At 48.7% G+C, this 19,278-nt stretch overlaps 1 protein-coding gene across 3 annotated transcripts in view; it reads left to right on the top strand.

The window, feature by feature from the left end:
- nup50 (nucleoporin 50) overlaps positions 1-19,278 on the top strand; it is an 85,752-nt gene that overhangs the window by 28,946 nt on the left and 37,528 nt on the right. For all 3 annotated transcript variants that reach the window (XM_038779921.1, XM_038779922.1, XM_038779920.1), the window contains one exon: positions 401-484. In XM_038779921.1, coding sequence (XP_038635849.1) covers positions 401-484 — 84 coding nt within the window. The remainder of the gene's footprint in view (positions 1-400; positions 485-19,278) is intronic.

The following is a 19,278-nucleotide window of genomic DNA, read 5'->3' as shown; positions in this document are numbered from 1 at the left end:
TTCAAAATCATGAATAGATAGAATTAAACGTTTGCCATTGGTGGAAAGATAAAGAAATGATGGCACTTCTGAAGTTTATTTGCGATTGTGTAAAAACGCAGTGGTCAAGTAGGATGTAGCAATGTCCCACAAATAGTGAATGAGATGAATTCCCAGCTTTGGCATTGTTGCTTGCAGAAGATATGCAGAAGCACACAGAGAATTCCCTATTCTTTTGAATGGCCTGTGCGGTCTAATATCCTCCTGAACTACTGGAACCCACAACCTCTAGATTCCAGGTGAGAATATAGCTGAACCACATTGATATTTTAGTGCACCTTCACTTAATCTATTACTATGGAGAACCAAATGTGAGATTATTAGTTGACATCTTTATGACTGATATATTCTTGCTTTCCAGGCAGGAACCTTCTCGGTTGCAAGTGAAGATGTGTTGAAAAATAGAGCTATCAAAAAAGCAAAACGCAGAAACATCCTTGCTGAGGTAAGCCACACATTTTACTGTATTATGTGCAGTTTTTCACTTCCAGATATTTATTTAAAATGTAATTGAAGTACTCAACACTAGACTTCCCTGCTCTTCAGTATTTGGGGAGAAATTGAGCAAGTCCCCATTTCCTCGGGTCAGGCAAAATTAAAACCACATTTAAAATTTGCCTCTAATTGAATCAACACAAGCAGGGTATTCCCAAATAAAAATGTTCTTGTTCTATGGATAAGATGTGACTACATTGCAGTTCCTGTGATACAAAATAATAAAGCTACAAAAGGTGAAACTTCTATCTCTTCCCAATTCATTCGGGAGTTTCTGACCATATAGAAAATTAATTTATTATCCAAAGTACAAATCAGACATTTGGAATGAATTATTAATTGCATTTGTAGCTTCAAAAAGGCCAATTAAAATTGATGTAGTTTCTGTAATTGTGGCTTTTAAATGCTTCAATACAGTGTTTCTTTTTATCTTCACTCCACCTTTTAATTCTGCATCATTGAATTCTTTCTTCATTACCCTGGTAATGCACTATCTAAAACATAATTTTGTTATGTTTGCAATGAACTTTTTTTACACTTTAAAAATCTCAGGAATTAGGAGCAGACACAGGCAATTCAGCCCCTTGAAAATTCAATCAGATCTCAGCTGATCTCTTTGTGGTCTCAAAATCCACCTCCCTACCTGTCCCCATTTCTCTTTAACTCATTTTATATCAGAAATATATCTATCTCCTTCTTAAATCCATTTGATGATTCAGACTCCACTGCACCCTGGGGCAGTGGGTTCCACAAACTCACCACCCTCTGAGAACTGAGATTAGGAGGAATTACTTCTCGTAATTAACTGCCACTTGACTTGTATCTGTGACCTCGTTCAAGATTGCCCCACGAGGGAAAATATTTGGTCTGCATTTACTTGTCAATCCTGTTTAATATTTTATATGCCTCGATCAGATACCCTCCCGTCCTTCTAAACTCCAGCGAGCATCAGCCCAAACTGTTTAATCTCTCCTCCTACGTCAACCCTTTCATCCCTGGTATCAATTTGGTGAACCTCCTCTGAACTGCCTCCAAAGCCACTACATGCATCCTTAAATAAAGAGACCAAAACTGGACACACTACTCCAGATGTGGTCTCACCAACACCCAAGGGGCTGGTTTAGCATGGTGGGCTAAACAGCTGGCTTGTAATGCAGAACAAGGCAGCAGTGCGGGTTCAATTACCGGCCTCCCTGAACAGGTGCCGCAACGTGGCGACTAGGGGATTTTCACATACTTGTGACCATAAAAGGTTATTATTATTTTAATACAATTGCAACAACACTTCTTTACTTTTATACTCCAGTCCTTTTGCAGTAAACGCTAACATTCCATTTGCCTTTTTATTACATGCTGTATTTGCATATCAACTTTTTACGATTCATGAACAAAAGACCCAGATCCTTCTGCGCAACTACATTTTGAATCTGCTTTACATTTAGATTAATTGCCTTTCTTTTTTTTCCAGCCAAAATGGATAACTTCACACATTAAACTCTATCCGTCTGTAAAATCTTTATCTCCTCTTCACTGCCTGCTTTCCCACCTATTTTAGTACCATCTGCAAATTTTGCTATGCTACACTCTGTCCCTGCTTGCAGATCATTTGTACAGATTGTAAACAGTTGAAGTCTGAGGACTGACCCCTGCGGCATCTTGCTAGTTACAGTTCACCAGCCAGAGAAGGACCCATTTGTCCCAACCCTCTGCTTTTTGCCAGTCAGCCAATCCTCAATCCAATCTAGTACCTCTACCCTGAATCCCCTGTGATCTCACCTTAATGAAGATTCGGTATTAGTTTAACTTCAGTTTTATATTTTTGACACTATTGTAAATTCTGCTCGACTCAATGAAATAGTTGATCAGTTCAATTTCCATGTTATTCACTCTAGTTTGAGATAGTGAATTTAAGCAAAAACAATTAAATCCTTAATTACTTATTCTGCCCAGAAATTTGTCACCATTGGCTTTGTTTAGATACTGTACTGCTAGAAGTAAGTTAGGAGCTTGAGTGGCTCAGTGGATCTACATCTGACAGGTATGGGAGATGATCCACATTGTCCAAGGACCTGCTGTGAATCTTGATGTCGGAGAGCAGTTTTCTGTGGTAGGAGTGGGCTGTTAGAGAACCTTTGTTTTCTGGGTGTTTAGTCTGAGGCCCATTCTCTCCGATGCCTTGGTGAATATGTCGTTGATGGTTTGTAGCTCAGCCTCTGAATGTACGCACACACAGGTGTCATCTGCATATTGCAGCTCGAAGACAGAGGTTGGGGTGATCTTGGTTCTGGCCTGGAAGCGTCGGAACCAAGAACAGTTTCCTGCTTGCTGCAAGGTTAACTCCAACGGGGAGCTTCAGGGTGATTGGGTGGAGTGTTGTTGCAAGGGAGATGATGAAGAGCGTTGGTGTGATGACACAGCCCTGTTTGACCCCAGTTTGCACATGCATTGGGTCCGTGATAGTTCCGTTGTTGAGGATCATGGCTTTCATGTCATCATGGAGCAGGCAGAGAATGGTGACGAATTCCTGTGGGCAGCCAAATTTGAGGAGGATGTTCCACAATCCCTCATTGTTGACAGTCAAAGGCCGTTGCGAGATTGAAGATTGCCATGTACAGAGGTTGATGCTGCTCCCTGCACGTTTCCTGGATTTGTCAAATGCTGACGGTCGTTTCCATTGAGCCTCTGGATGGGTGAAAGCCGCACTGACACTCTGGGAGGAACTCTTCACTGGGAGAAGACGGTTGACGAGTACTCTTGAGATGATCTTTACCATGGTGGAGAGGAGGGAAAGCCTTCTGTAATTTCCGCAGTCATGCCTGTCTCCTTTCATGAAGACAATTAAGGCATCTCTAAGATCGTCTGGCATGCTTTGTTCCTGCTGACGAGGGTGATTAGGTTGTGGATTTTTGTCGAGAGTTACTCTCTGCTGTATTTTAATACTTCTGCGGGGATTCTATCTGCGCCAGTGGCCTTGTTGGTCTGTAGCTGTTGGATGACCTTTTTTTTTATAAATTTAGAGTGCCCAATTATTTTTTCCAATTAAGGTGCAATTTAGTGTGGCCAATCCACCTACTCTGCACATTTTTGGGTTGTGGGGGCGAAACCCACGCAGACACGGGGAGAATGTGCAAACTCCACACAGACAGTGACCCAGAGCCGGGATCGAACCTGGGACCTCAGCGCCGTGAGGCGGTTGTGCTAACCACTAGGCCACCGTGCTGCCCTGGATGACCTTTTTGACCTCACTACGAGCTGGGAGATGGTGGCAGGTAGCATGTTGTGGGATGGTGTCAAGGGCTCTTACGTTGAAGGCTGTGTCTTGGTTGAGGAGTTCTTTGAAGTGCTCTCTCCAGCGGGTGTTGATTGCCTCTCTATCTTTGAGCGCGTCACAATTTTTGGCTCTATTGGGTGGGTCCCTGCGTAGTCGGACTGTAGATGGTTTTGATTGTGCTGAAGAATCAGCTTGCATCATCGTTGTTGGTGGGTTGCTGAGTCTCCTCTCTTTCCATCCACCATCTGATTTTTAGGCCGCCTAATTCTTTGTTGCACGTTGGCCTTCAGTTGCCTGTAGGCTTATTTCTTCTCATTCAGGTTTTGGTGGAGCTGCCATTTCAGGAATGCCTTGTGCTTGCGGTCAAGCAGATCCTGGATCTCCTGATTGTTCTCATGGAACCAGTCTTGGGATTTTCTGGGGGTGTTGACTGTGGTGGCTTTTAATGTGGACCAGGCGCTGTGGGCATTCTACGGCTCTGGCTTGTTGGTTGTTGTCCAGTCAGCTGTGACACACTGACTGGCTCTTTCTTCTCCGGGTCTTTGAGTCCAGCAACATTGTGTCTCCTGTGGCAGAGTTTTGCCTGCCTGTTCTGGTTTGGGGGCAGGGTGATGGAGACGGTAAAGCGGATAGTCGGTGATCATTCCAGCAGTCGTTGACTCCGTCTGTGGTGCAGGTGATGCAGATGTCTTTGCTGTTCCTTGTTCGGACAATGTTGCAATCTATTAAATGCCAGTGCTTAGAGCGGGGGTTGTTGCTAGGCGGTCTTCTGCTTATCCCTCTGACGGAACAGGGTGTTCGCGATGACCAGGTCATGTTCTGAACATTTTAATAATCTTTATTGTCACAAGTAGGCTGACACTAACACTGAAATGAAGTTACTGTGAAAATCCTCTACTCCTGTTCGGGTACACAGAGGGAGAATTCAGAATGTCCAAATTACAGCACGTCTTTTGTAACTTGTGGGAGGAAACCGTAGCACCCAGAGGAAACCCACGCAGACATGGGGGGGGAGGAAAGTGCAGACTCACACGGGCAGTGAACTCCAAGCCGGGAATCGAACCTGGGACCCTGGTGCTGTAAAGCAACAGTGCTACCCACTGCCGCCCCAATGTCAGGAGAAAGACTCTGTTGTCTTTTGTTTTCCCCCATGCCTTCCCTCCCTAATAAGCCCTCCCAAAGGTTTGCATCTTTTCCCACTCTCGCATTGAATTTGCTGAGGAGAATTAGCTTATCTCCCTTTGGGATGCGGGGCAGCAATAGATCAAGGCGAGAGTCGAGTGCCTCTTCTGTCTTGTCCAGGTATGTAGGGTTGGGGTGTAGTTACTGACGGCTATGATGTGATTTTTCTAGGTCAGGGTGAGCTGTAGGGTCATGGGTGGTTTGCCCACCCTGCCACAGGGTGGGAGGGTTCGTTGAGTATCATCAAAGTATTCAAACGTCAAATAGCAAGCCAATGGTGGTGTGAGGCCAAAAGTCATTTAATAAAAAGCATTTTTACATTTTAGCAAAAGGACGTATTTGCCAGCCATTAGAAACTCAACTCTGTTTATATTTTATCAACCACTAACAGCAGAAAGCTAACTAGGGCAGCATAGTAGCACAAGTGAATAGCACTGTGGCTTCACAGCGGCAGGGTCCCAGGTTCGATTCCCTGCTGGGTCAATGTCTGTGCGAGGTCCGCACGTTCTCCCCGTGTCTGCATAGGTTTCCTCCGGGTGCTCCGGTTTTCATCACAGTCCAAAGACGTGCAGGTACGGTGGATTGCCCATAGTGACCAAAAAAAGGTTGGGGGGGGGTTATTGGGTTATGGGGATGGGTTGAAAGTTAGGGCTTAAGTGGGTCGGTGCAGACTCGATGGGCCGAATGGCGGCCTCCTGCACTGTATGTTCTCTGTTCTTAGTTGTTCAATTCAGTAGATGGTGATTATTGAAAAGTTTTTTGTTTGAAAGCATAGAACATAGAACATAGAACGATACAGCGCAGTACAGGCCCTTCGGCCCTCGATGTTGCACCGACATGGAAAAAAAAACTAAAGGCCATCTAACCTACACTATCCCCTTATCATCCATATGCTTATCCAATAAATTTTTAAATGCCCTCAATGTTGGCGAGTTCACTACTGTTGCAGGTAGGGCATTCCACGGCCTCACCACTCTTTGCGTAAAAAACCCACCTCTGACCTCTGTCCTATATCTATTACCTCTCAATTTAAGGCTATGTCCCCTCGTGCTAGCCACCTCCATCCGCGGGAGAAGGCTCTCGCTGTCCACCCTATCTAACCCTCTGATCATTTTGTATGCCTCTATTAAGTCACCTCTTAACCTTCTTCTCTCTAACGAAAACAACCTCAAGTCCATCAGCCTTTCCTCATAAGATTTTCCCTCCATACCAGGCAACATCCTGGTAAATCTCCTCTGCACCCGTTCCAAAGCTTCCACGTCCTTCCTATAATGAGGCGACCAGAACTGTACGCAATACTCCAAATGCGGCCGTACCAGAGTTTGGTACAGCTGCATCATGACCTCATGGCTCCGGAACTCAATCCCTCTACCAATAAAGGCCAACACACCATAGGCCTTCTTCACAACCCTATCAACCTGGGTGGCAACTTTCAGGGATCTATGTACATGGACACCGAGATCCCTCTGCTCATCCACACTACCAAGAATTTTACCATTAGCCAAATATTCCGCATTCCTGTTATTCTTTCCAAAGTGAATAACCTCACACTTCTCCACATTAAACTCCATTTGCCACCTCTCAGCCCAGCTCTGCAGCTTATCTATGTCCCTCTGTAACCTGCAACATCCTTCCGCACTGTCTACAACTCCACCGACTTTTGTGTCGTCTGCAAATTTACTCACCCATCCTTCTGCGCCCTCCTCTAGGTCATTTATAAAAATGACAAACAGCAACGGCCCCAGAACAGATCCTTGTGGTACGCCACTCGTAACTGAACTCCATTCTGAACATTTCCCATCAACTACCACTCTCTGTCTTCTTTCAACTAGCCAATTTCTGATCCACATCTCTAAATCACCCTCAATCCCCAGCCTCCGTATTTTCTGCAATAGCCGACCGTGGGGAACCTTATCAAACGCTTTACTGAAATCCATATACACCACATCAACTGCTCTACCCTCGTCTACCTGTTCAGTCACCTTCTCAAAGAACTCGATAAGGTTTGTGAGGCATGACCTACCCTTCACAAAACCATGCTGACTATCCCTAATCATATTATTCCTATCTAGATGATTATAAATCGTATCTTTTATAATCCTCTCCAAGACTTTACCCACCACAGACGTTAGGCTCACCGGCCTATAGTTACCGGGGTTATCTCTACTCCCCTTCTTGAACAAAGGGACCACATTTGCTATCCTCCAGTCCTCTGGCACTATTCCTGTAGCCAATGATGACCTAAAAATCAAAGCCAAAGGCTCAGCAATCTCTTCCCTGGCTTCCCAGAGAATCCTAGGATAAATCCCATCCGGCCCCGGGGACTTATCTATTTTCACCTTGTCCAGAATTGCCAACACTTCTTCCCTACGCACCTCAATGCCATCTATTCTAATAGCCTGGGTCTCAGCATTCTCCTCCACAATATTATCTTTTTCTTGAGTGAATACTGACGAAAAGTATTCATTTAGTATCTCGCTTATCTCCTCAGCCTCCACACACAACTTCCCACCACTGTCCTTGACTGGCCCTACTCTTACCCTAGTCATTCTTTTATTCCTGACATACCTATAGAAAGCTTTTGGGTTTTCCTTGATCCTACCTGCCAAAGACTTCTCATGTCCCCTCCTTGCTCGTCTCAGCTCTCTCTTTAGATCCTTCCTCGCTTCCTTGTAACTATCAAGCGCCCCAACTGAAACTTCACGCCTCATCTTCACATAGGCCTCCTTCTTCCTCTTAACAAGAGATTCCACTTCTTTGGTAAACCACGGTTCCCTCGCTCGACCCCTTCCTCCCTGCCTGACTGGTACGTACTTATCAAGAACATGCAATAGCTGTTCCTTGAACAAGCTCCACATATCCAGTGTGCCCAACCCTTGCAGCCTACTTCTCCAACCAACACATCCTAAGTCATGTCTAATGGCATCATAATTGCCCTTCCCCCAGCTATAACTCTTGCTCTGCGGGGTATACTTATCCCTTTCCATCACTAACGTAAAGGTCACCGAATTGTGGTCACTGTCTCCAAAGTGTTCACCTACCTCCAGATCTAACACCTGGCCTGGTTCATTACCCAAAACCAAATCCAAAGTGGCCTCACCTCTTGTTGGCCTGTCAACATATTGTGTCAGAAAACCCTCCTGCACACATTGTACAAAGAACGACCCATCCAATGTACTCGAACTATATCTTTTCCAGTCAATATTAGGAAAGTTAAAGTCTCCCATAACAACTACCCTGTTACTTTCGCTCTTTTCCAGAATCATCTTCGCCATCCTTTCCTCTACATCTCTAGAACTATTAGGTGGCCTATAGAAAACTCCCAACAGGGTGACCTCTCCTTTCCTGTTTCTAACCTCAGCCCATACTACCTCGGAAGAAGAGTCCCCATCTTGCATCCTTTCTACCACCGTAATACTGTCCTTGACTAGCAGCGCCACACCTCCCCCTCTTTTGCCCCCTTCTCTGACCTTACTAAAGCACCTAAACCCCGGAACCTGCAACAACCATTCCTGTCCCTGCTCTATCCATGTCTCTGAAATGGCCACAACATCGAAGTCCCAGGTACCTACCCATGCTGCCAGTTCCCCTACCTTATTTCGTATACTCCTGGCATTGAAATAGACACACTTCAAACCACAGACCTGAACACTGCCGCCGCCCTCCTGCGAAGTCAAAACTGTGCTCCTGACCTCTCTACTCTCAATCTCTCGCACCCCAAAACTACAATCCAGGTTCCCATGCCCCTGCTGAATTAGTTTAAACCCCCCCAAAGAGTACTAACAAATCTCCCCCCCAGGATATTGGTGCCCCTCAGGTTCAGATGTAGACCATCCTGTCTATAGAGGTCCCACCTTCCCCAGAAAGAGCCCCAGTTATCCAGAAATCTGAATCCCTCCCGCCTGCACCATCCCTGTAGCCACGTGTTTAATTGCTCTCTCTCCCTATTCCTCATCTCACTATCACGTGGCACGGGCAACAACCCAGAGATAACAACTCTGTTTGTTCTCGCTCTGAGCTTCCATCCTAGCTCCCTAAAGGCCTGCCTGACATCCTTCTCCCCTTTCCTACCTATGTCGTTAGTGCCAATGTGGACTACGACTTGGGGCTGCTCCCCCTCCCCCTTAAGGACCCGGAAAACACGATCCGAGACATCACGTACCCTTGCACCTGGGAGGCAACATACCAAACGTGAGTCTCTCTCGCTCCCACAAAATCTCCTATCTGTGCCCCTGACTATTGAGTCCCCAATTACTAATGTTCTACTCCTTTCCCCCCTTCCCTTCTGAGCAACAGGGACAGACTCCGTGCCAGAGGCCCGTACCCCATGGCTTACCCCTGGTAAGTCGTCCCCCCCACAAGTATCCAAAACGGTATACTTGTTACTCAGGGGAACGACCGCAGGGGGTCCCTGCACTGACTGCTTCTTCCCAGTCCCTCTTACTGTTACCCATCTATCTCCAGTCTTTGGTGTAACTACTTCCCTGAAGCTCCTATCTATGACCCCCTCTGCCTCCCGAATGATCCGAAGTTCATCCAGCTCAAGCTCCAGGTCCCTAACACGGTTTTTGAGGAGCTGGAGTTGGGTGCACTTCCCACAGATGAAATCAGCAGGGACACTGACGGCGTCCCTCACCTCAAACATTCTGCAGGAGGAGCATTGTACTGCCTTCCCTGACATCCCCTCTAGATTAAAAAAAAACAAGAAAAAGAAAAAGAAAGGAAGAGCTTACCTGATATTACCTCAAACCCTGATCCCGCTGAAAGGTAAGCAAATTTAAAGGCACTCACTCACCTTCACGACAGGCCCCTGCTCCCGCTTCCCAACCACCGTGGGGTGGGGGGGTTGGTTAGAGGAGGAGGTAGGGTGGGAAACACTCACAAAGTGTTTCGTGGACATATTCTCCCCAGGATTTAATCTTGATTTTTTAATGGGGCTAAGTTATTGAATTTTGAAAGAATTCTAGTCACTTTTTAACAGAAACATGAAATTATAGTTGCCTCAGGAAAAATATTATCTCATTAAGCCTGTGCAATTTAATCCATTCTTCGTAATTGTACCAGGAGGCTTTCACAAATAACCTCAAAACGTACTAAGGCTTGCTGTGCACCTTGGGCTGTTTTATGATATTCATAGTATCTAGTTTCCAGTTTGTTGTGAAACTACCTCTTGTTCGCACTTGCCCTTAAAAATAATGATCTTGCATGCTGGCCTGCAGCTTGACAATTAGTATCCTTATGATTTGAGTAGCTTATTCCTTCTGAGAAACATTGTATGCTATCTTGGGTAACATTTTCATCCACCCTGAATCTATGATTAGAGACAGAATAACTAATTTTTAACGGATTTTAAAAAACTTATGGAACATTTATATTGTGGTAGAAAGATGGGGATATTTTGTTTAAAAGGTATTGAAATTTGAGTTCATTGAAGGTTGAAGTAGCATGCAAGAGTGTTATTTTTTGTAGGTCACAGATGTAGCAATTTAAACCATATTATATAAGATGGCTTTAGTGTTTGAATTTGGTTCTAATTCTTTGCACAACACTTGCCATTGTCCATTAACTCTGTTTCTGATATGGTGTGGTACCTGCTTCTGCCTTGTGGTAATTGCTGGTGTCTTGTGGTAACTTATTTCTTTAGAATTTTTTTTTTCTTAAAATAATTTTTATTCCCATTTTCACAAAATATCAATAACAAAAAATACTAAGAAAAGAAAGAACAGCCCCCCCCCCCCCCCAAACCTGTATATACAAAAAGGAAGAGATAAATTAACGCCCGTCATTAACACAGAACAAATATACACATCCCTTCAGCCCAAAACAAAGAGACGACTCCCCCCGGGGGTTGCTGCTGCTGCTGGCCTTTTTCCTACTGTTCTGCCAGGAAATCTAGGAATCGTTGCCACCTCCTGAAGAACCCCTGCACTGATCCCCTTAGGGCAAATTTCACCCTCTCCAATTTAATAAACCCCGCCATATCGTTGATCCAGGCTTCCACGCTTGGGGGGCCTCGCATCCTTCTACTGAAGAAGAATCCTCCGCCGGGCTACTAGGGACGCAAAGGCCAGAATGCCTGCCTCTTTCGCCTCCTGCACTCCCGGCTCCTCTGAAACCCCAAATATTGCGAGCCCCGAGCCCGGTTTGACCCTGGATCCTACCACCCTCGACACCGTCCTTGCTACGCCCTTCCAAAATTCCCCCAGCGCTGGTCATGCCCAGATCATATGGGCATGGTTTGCTGGGCTCCCTGAGCACCGAATACACCTGTCCTCGCTCCCAAAGAACCGGCTCATCCTTGTCCCGATCATGTGGGCCCTATGCAGCACCTTAAACTGTATGAGGCTAAGCCTCGCACAAGAAGAGGAGATCACCCTTCCTAGGGCGTCCGCCCACGTCCCCTCCTCAATCTCCTCACCGGGCTCCTCCTCCCATTTACCCTTCAGCTCCTCCACCGGGGCCTCGTCTACCTCCTGCATCACTTGGTACGTTGCCGAGATCCTCCCCTCTCCAACCCACACCCCCGAGAGCACCCTGTCCTGGACCCCCCGCGGCGGCAACAGACGGAACTCCGCCACCTGCCGCCTAACAAACACCCTTACCTGCATGTACCTAATGGTGTTCCCCGGGGGGGAGCCCGAACTTCTCTTCCAGCTCACCCAGGCTAGCAAACTTCCTGTCTACAAACAGGTCACTCAACCTCCTAACACCTGCCCTGTGCCAACTCAGGAACCCACCGTCAATTCTCCCCGGGACAAACCGGTGGTTCCCCCGTATTGGGGACCCCATCGAGGCTCCCACCTCCCCACTGTGTCATCTCCATTGCCCCCAAATTTTGAGATTGCCGCCACCACCGGGCTTGTGGTATACCTCGTTGGAGGGACTGGCAGCGGCGCTGTTACCAGCGCCTCCAGGCTCGTGCCCACGCAGGTCGCCATCTCCATCCTTTTCCATGCTGCCCCTTCCCCGTCCATCACCCACTTACGCACCATCGCTGCGTTGGCAGCCCAATAATACCCACCAAGGTTCGGCAGCGCCAGCCCCCCCCCCCCATCCCTGCCCCGCTCCAGGAATGCCCTTCTCACCCTCGGGGTCCCTTGTGCCCACACAAACCCCGTAATGCTCCTGTTAACCCGCCTGAAAAAAGGCCTTCGGGATAAGGATGGGGAAGCACTGGAACAGGAACAGAAATCTTGGGAGCACCGTCATCTTGACTGATTGCACCCTACCCGCCAGAGACAGCGGCAACATGTCCCATCTCTTAAACTCCTCCTCCATTTGCTCCATCAGCCTTGTGAGGTTAAGCTTATGTAAGGCCCCCCAGCTCCTGGCCACCTGGACCCCCAAGTACCTGAAGCTCCTCTCTGCCCTTTTGGGTGGGAGCCTGCCAATCCCCCCCACCCCCCCCCCGCTCCTGGTCCCCCGGGTGAACAATGGATAGCTCGCTCATCCCCAAGTTGAGCTTGTACCCTGAGAAATTCCCTGACAATCCTCATCACCTCCGGCATTCCCCCCACCGGGTCCGCCACATACAACAATAGGTCATCCGCATAAAGCGACTCTCTGTGTTCCTCCCCACCCCGCACCAGCCCCCTCCAGTTCCTCGACTCCCTCAGCGCCATGGTCAGGGGTTCAATTGACAGTGCAAAAAACAGGGGGGACAAGGGACACCCCTGCCTCGTCCCTCGGTATAACGAAAAATACTCCGACCTCCTATTCGTGGCCACGCTCGCCATCGGGGCCTTGCATAACAGTCTCACCCACCTGACCAACCCCTCCCCAAACCTTTCCAGCACCTCCCACAAGTACCCCCACTCAACCCTATCAAAGGCCTTCTCCGCGTCCAACACCACCACTATCTCTGCCTCCCCTTCTACCGCCGACATCATTATAACATTCAAGAGCCTCCGTATGTTAGTGTTCAGCTGCCTCCCCTTCACGAACCCCGTTTGATCCTCGTGGATAATCTGCGGCACACAGTCCTCTATCTTCATGGCTAAAACCTTCGCCAACAGCTTGGCGTCTACATTTAAGAGTGAGATCGACCTGTATGACCCACACTGCAGGGGATCCTTGTCCCGCTTAAGGATCAAGGAAATCAGCGCCTGAGACATCGTCGGAGGCAGAGCCCCCCCCTTCCCTTGCCTCGTTGGATGTCCTAACCAACAGGGGGCCCAACAGGTCTGCATACATCTTATAGAACTCATCCGGCCCCGGCGTCTTCCCCGACTGCATGCTCCCTATCCCTTTGAACAGCTCCTCCAGCTCAACCGGCGCCCCCAGTCCCTCCACCTGTCCCTCCTCCACCCTTTGGAATCTCAGCAGGTCCGATGTCCTAACCAACAGGGGGCCCAACAGGTCTGCATACATCTTATAGAACTCATCCGGCCCCGGCGTCTTCCCCGACTGCATGCTCCCTATCCCTTTGAACAGCTCCTCCAGCTCAACCGGCGCCCCCAGTCCCTCCACCTGTCCCTCCTCCACCCTTTGGAATCTCAGCAGGTCCAAAAAGCACCCCATCCCCCCCTCCTCCGCTGGGGGTTCGGACCGATACAGTTCCTCATAAAGTCCCTGAACACCCCATTAATGTCTACCCCCCCTTCGCACCACATTCCCTCCCCTATCCTTAACTCCACCAATCTCCCTGGCCGCATCCTGCTTACGGAGCTGGTGCACCAGCATCCTTCTCCCCATATTCATACACCGCTCCCTGTGCCGTCCTCCACTGAGCTTCCGCCTTTCTGGTGATCAACAAGTCGAACTCAGCCTGGAGACTACGCCGCTCCCTCAGCATTCCCTCCTCCGGAGCCTCCGCGTATCTCCTGTCCACCCTCTCCATCTCCCCCACCAGTCTCTCCCTCCTCTCTCTGCTCTCTCCTCTCCCTGTGGGCTCGAATGGAGATCAACTCCCCCCTAGCCACCGCCTTCAGCGCCTCCCAGACCGTCCCCACTCGGACCTCCCCATTGTCATTGGCCTCCAGGTACCTCTCAATACATCCTCGAACCCGCCCACCCACCTCCTCGTCGGCTAGCAGCCCCACCTCCAAGCGCCAAAGCAGGCGCTGGTATCTCTCCTCCCCCAGCTCGAGGTCCACCCTGTGTGGGGCATGGTCAGAAATGGCTATCGCCGAAACTCAGCATACTTCACCCTCGCAATCAGCGCCCGACTCATAACGAAAAAAATCAATCCGGGAATAGGCCTTATGCACATGGGAGAAGTATGAAAATTCCCTGGCCCTCTGCCTCGCAAACCTCCATGGATCCACCCCTCCCATCTGGTCCATAAACCCCCTCAACACCTTAGCCGCCGCTGGCCTCCTACCCGTCTTGGATCTGAATTGATCCAGTGCCGGATCCAGCACCGTGTTAAAATCCCCCCCCCCATTATCAGGCCCATTCAGTCCCCTCACATTCCAGGTTATCAGCCGGATCAGGGGGCTACCTGGCCCCCTCCCCCGCGGACTAGCCGTTACCCTTCCTCAGCCCACCACGTGCCTGCGCCCCCTGCTCAGCCCGTTCCCCAAGGCGGCAGACCCCCATCCCGACCCCCTCTACATACTCCAGCTCCTTCTTGGCCATTCCAGCAGCGACCTGGTAAAACACCCCCCCCCCCCCCCCCCCCCCAACCACACCCGTCCTCTCCCAGCTAGGACCCCCCTAGCTGCGTTGCTTCCTCCATTGCACTCCCGCAAGTCAGCTGACTCCTGACTCCCGCCACTCCACCGACCCCTCCCAGCGTGGGGCCTCACCTCTTCCCCAGTGTCCACCAGCAGGTTCTCCTCCTTCCCCCAACCGCGCTCAGCGTGGGAAAAAGCCTGCGCTTCCCAGCTCCGGCCCCGCCCCCTTCAACCCTCAGCGTGGGGAAAAAGCCCGTGCTTTCCACCTGCCCGACCCCACCTCCTCTAAAGCAGCTCCCTTTACCGGCCCATCCAACAGATCCAAGCAGAAAACAGTGCCCCACCCGCCCTGAAAACAACAAAGAACCAGCATTAAACAGAGAACCCCCCCCCTCCTCAAAATATAACACAGTTGTATGCAGACCCCCGCACCCAACCCTCAGTTTGAGTCCAACTTCTCGGCCTGCACAAAGGCCCACGCCTCCTCCGGGGACTCAAAATAAGAGTGTCGGTCCTTGTAGGTGACCCACAAACGCGCCGGCTGCAGCATGCCGAACTTCACTCCCTTCCTGTGCAGCATCGCCTTCGTCCGATTGTACCCGGCCCCCTTCTTTGCCACCTCCGCACTCCAGTCCTGGTAGATCCGTACCACTGCGTTCTCTCACCTGCTGCTCCTCTCCTTCTTGGCCCACCTGAGCACACACTCCCGGTCAGCAAACCGGTGGAACCGCACCAGCATTGCCCGTGGCGGCTCATTCGGCTTGGGTCTTCTTGCCAATATTCTGTGGGCCCCCTCTAGCTCCAGGGGCTCCTGAATGGACCCAGCTCCCATCAGCGAGTTTTAGCATGATGACCATGTAGGCCCCCACGTCTGACCCCTCCAGCCCTTCCAGAAGGCCCAGGATCCGCAGATTTTTCCGCCTCGACCGGTTTTCCATCTCCTCGAACCTCTCCTGCCACTTTTTATGGAGTGCCTCGTGCATCTCCACCTTCACCGTGAGGCCTAAGGTCACGTCCTCTCTTTTGGAGGCCTTTTATTGGATCTCTCGGATTGCCACCCCCTGGGCCATATGGGTCTCCAGCAGCTTGTCAATTGAAGCCTTAAACGGCTCCAGCAGCTCCACTTTAAGCTCCCTGAAGCAGCGCTGGACAGTCTCCTGCTGCTCCTGCGACCACTGCCTCCATGTCTCCTGGTCTCCGCCCACCGCCATCTTGTGCTTCTTCCCTCACTTCTGCTTTGGCGCTGCAACCACTTTCTTACTCTCCCCAATCCTGGTCCAGGCCATACTGTTGGGGAAATGTTGCTGACTCCTTCCCACGTCGGGAAACGTTGAAAAAGTACCGCTGGGGGCCCTAAAAAGAGCCCAAAAGTCCGTTCCTGGCGGCAGCTGCCGAACGTGTGGCTTAGCTCCGCATAGCCGCAACTGGAAGTTTATTTCTATCTACTTAATGTTCCTGAATTCCACATGTTAAACAATTTCACTTCCCCCTAACGCTTTTTCTGTTTACTTTGGTTGATACACTGTTCCACCATTTTATTCAATTTTTTTGAACATCTGGCATTTTCTTCGCTTCAAGTCCAGTTTTACAGTTTGGTGATCAATTTTACTTACGTACTATTTTGCACATTGATTTAAGGCTAATGAGCCTTATAATTCCCCACATATGTAGATTGGGTCTGCTGAAAAATTTGTGTGCAAGACTGTCAATACTATGCTTTGAGTAGTACATTTACTGTGACATGCAACCACATTATTCCTGCACTGGTCAAGGTCAACTTCATTTTGATCTCTGGATTCTTGATTCTTCTAGGTCATGGCTACACTTTTTTTTGTTTAAAAAAAAAATGTTAACTTAAAATATTTCAAAAACTGTCTGCTCCTTCTCAAAACCAAAACCTGGCGTTTTCCTCTTGGGAAGTGGGATTCTTTTCAGAAATTCCCCATGCCAGTAAAAATGCAGCTGCCTCATTCGCAAGCTGCTGCTTGTATCTAGACAAACTAGAGGTTTGGCCTCAGCCTTCATTGCACTATTGGAGGTGCTTTCTCTCATTGAGACATTAAAGTGAGGCCCATCTGCCTTGCCAGGTAGATGTAAAAGATGCCTGATGATATTTGCAAATCCAACTGAAGATATCAAATGGTGCCCTCTCAACCATTAATGCTTCAACAGAAATATATTATCTTGTAATTTATCTCTCTGCTCTTTGTGAGACCTTGCTGTTTGTTGCGTCGCAGACATCACACTTCAGAAATAGATCATTTGCAGTAAAGTACTTTGGGATGTCCTGAGGCTGAGAGAGGTGTTACATAAATACATGTTCTTCCCTTTGTGTATTGATGGTACAGTTTTTCTTAAATCAGCAAAGCACTTTAAAATGGGAGGACAGCTTCTAAGAAATGCAAATAGCAAGTCCAGTGCCACAGTATAGAGAATACTGCATGTACTCCATTTGAATGTATCAGAAAATAAAAGATTACTGCTCAACAGGTTCTTGTATGCCCATCAGGATCTTTCTTTGGACTTTGACCACTATCTTCCAGAGTGGTAACATCAAACTGTCAACAGCAGACCCACAATACAACATTGCATGACGTGCAATTTGATTTGTATTTTGGAGGCAGCAAAGTCAAACACCATATCAACACTACCACATTTCATAAAATCTATAATATAAGTACCACCAACATAAGATTTGGTGCCGGTGATTTTAAAGTGAGAACTGGTTTAATTCTGTGACAATCAACAACATCCAAACACAAATCATGTCCTGGGGTTTCCCATTATCTCCGTATTAACCAAGTTTTATTTAAGATTCTCATGTAAATTTAGCAGTGTTATGCTGGAGACTATTTTTCAGTGCTCCATTATTAGGTTGTCTGTTTACAGCTGTTCTTAAAACCATATAACGTCTCCTGAGTAGCAAGCAAAGGCCATAACATCGGCCTCCTACACCCTCAATCGACTCCAGCATTTCCGATACCCCAAAGATCAGTATCATTGGGTCTGGCCTGACCTCCACCGTCACAATTTTAGACCGCTTTCCCAACACCGCTTCCCTGCAGCCCAAAACTTTGTCCCATTTGTATGTAAACTTGCCACCGGAGCGACATATAACAAGCGCATCCACGCCACAAGCCGGGCTAAAAGCAAACCTACCCAAGACCTTAAATAAATACCTCCATTCCACCCGACCAAAAGCTTTCTCTGCGTCCATAGCAACAATGACCTCCGCAGCCACCCAACCAACCGTATCATAACCACATTTAACAGTCCCCTGATGTTGCTGGAGAGCTGCCTGCCCTTTACAAAACCCATTTGGTCCTCAGCAACTATCCCTGGCACACATCCCTCCACCAATTTAGCCAGCACCTTCACATCTATGTTCAGCAATGAGATGGGCCTTTATGACCCATACTTCCAACGGATCCTTCCCCTTCTCCAATGCCTCACGAAACATCCCCAGCAAATGCAGTGCCAACTCCAATACAAACGCTTTGTGGGACTCCTCTGGAAAGAACAAGCTCCTCTGGAAAGAAAGAGCTCCTCTGGAAAGCCATCTGGTCCCGGAGCCTCCCCCAACTTTTCCTCCAAACTTAGAAACTCCAATCCACCCAGGAACCATCCCATAACCCCTTCCTCTTCACCCAGCTCCATCTTCTACAGCTTCTCATAGTCCCCCTGGAACACCTCATTTACATTCCCTGATTGTGAGATTACCTTCCCCATCTCTGTTCGCACCTTAAAATTTCCCTGGATACAGCCCGCCAGCATGCGGCTCCCCATATTCGGATTGCACCCCTTTCACCCTCCTTAGCTGTTCCACTGCCCTCTCGGTGTCAACCTATTGAACTATTCTTACAACCTCTTTCTCTCCGGCAGCAACTCTTTAGTGGGGGAACCCGCATATTTCCTGTCCCCCTCGACTATCTCATCCTATAGCCGTCCATGCTCCTCTCTCTCTTCCTGTCCCTGTGTGCCTTGAATGAGATAACCTCCCCTCGGACCACTGCTTTCAACGCCTCGCAGAATGTGGTTGCTAACACGTCCTCATTCTGATTATTCAAATACTGCCCGATCGTCGACCCCACCTTTTCACAGAACCCCTCATCCGCCAAAAAACCCGACACCAGCATCTATCCTGGCCTCTGCACCTGCCCCTCGCTGAGCCTCCCCACCAGCCAATGCGGCGCATGATCGGATGTCACAATTCCTGCATACTCCGCCCCCAACGGTACTGCCTGGCTCACCACGAAGTCGATTCTCAGTCCACAGTATACACAATGGCAGCATGGTAGCAGAGTGGATAATACTGTTACTTCACAGAGCCAGGGTTGCAGGTTGATTCCAGGCTTGGATCACTGTCTGTGCAGAGTCTACACGTTGTCCCTGAGTGCGAGGGTTTCCTCCAGGTGCTCCGGTTTCCTCCTGCAAATCCCGAAAGACTTGCTTGTTAGGTGAATTGGACATGTTGAATTCTCCCTCTGTGTACCCAAACAGGCGCCGGAGTGTGGTGATTAGGGGCTTTTTTCAGTAACTTCATTGCAGTGTTAATGTAAGCCGACTTGTGACAATAAAGTTCATTATTACACGTGCGAGAAGGAGGCCTCCCCCCAGGTGCTTAAACCTCCACAGGTCAACCATTCCCATCCGTTTCATAAACCCTCCCAACTC

Source organism: Scyliorhinus canicula, chromosome 20 (assembly GCF_902713615.1).
Source record: "Scyliorhinus canicula chromosome 20, sScyCan1.1, whole genome shotgun sequence".
NCBI lineage: Eukaryota > Metazoa > Chordata > Chondrichthyes > Carcharhiniformes > Scyliorhinidae > Scyliorhinus > Scyliorhinus canicula.
The sequence above is the reverse complement of the archived record's forward strand: the minus strand, read 5'-3'. Positions and strand labels throughout refer to the sequence as shown.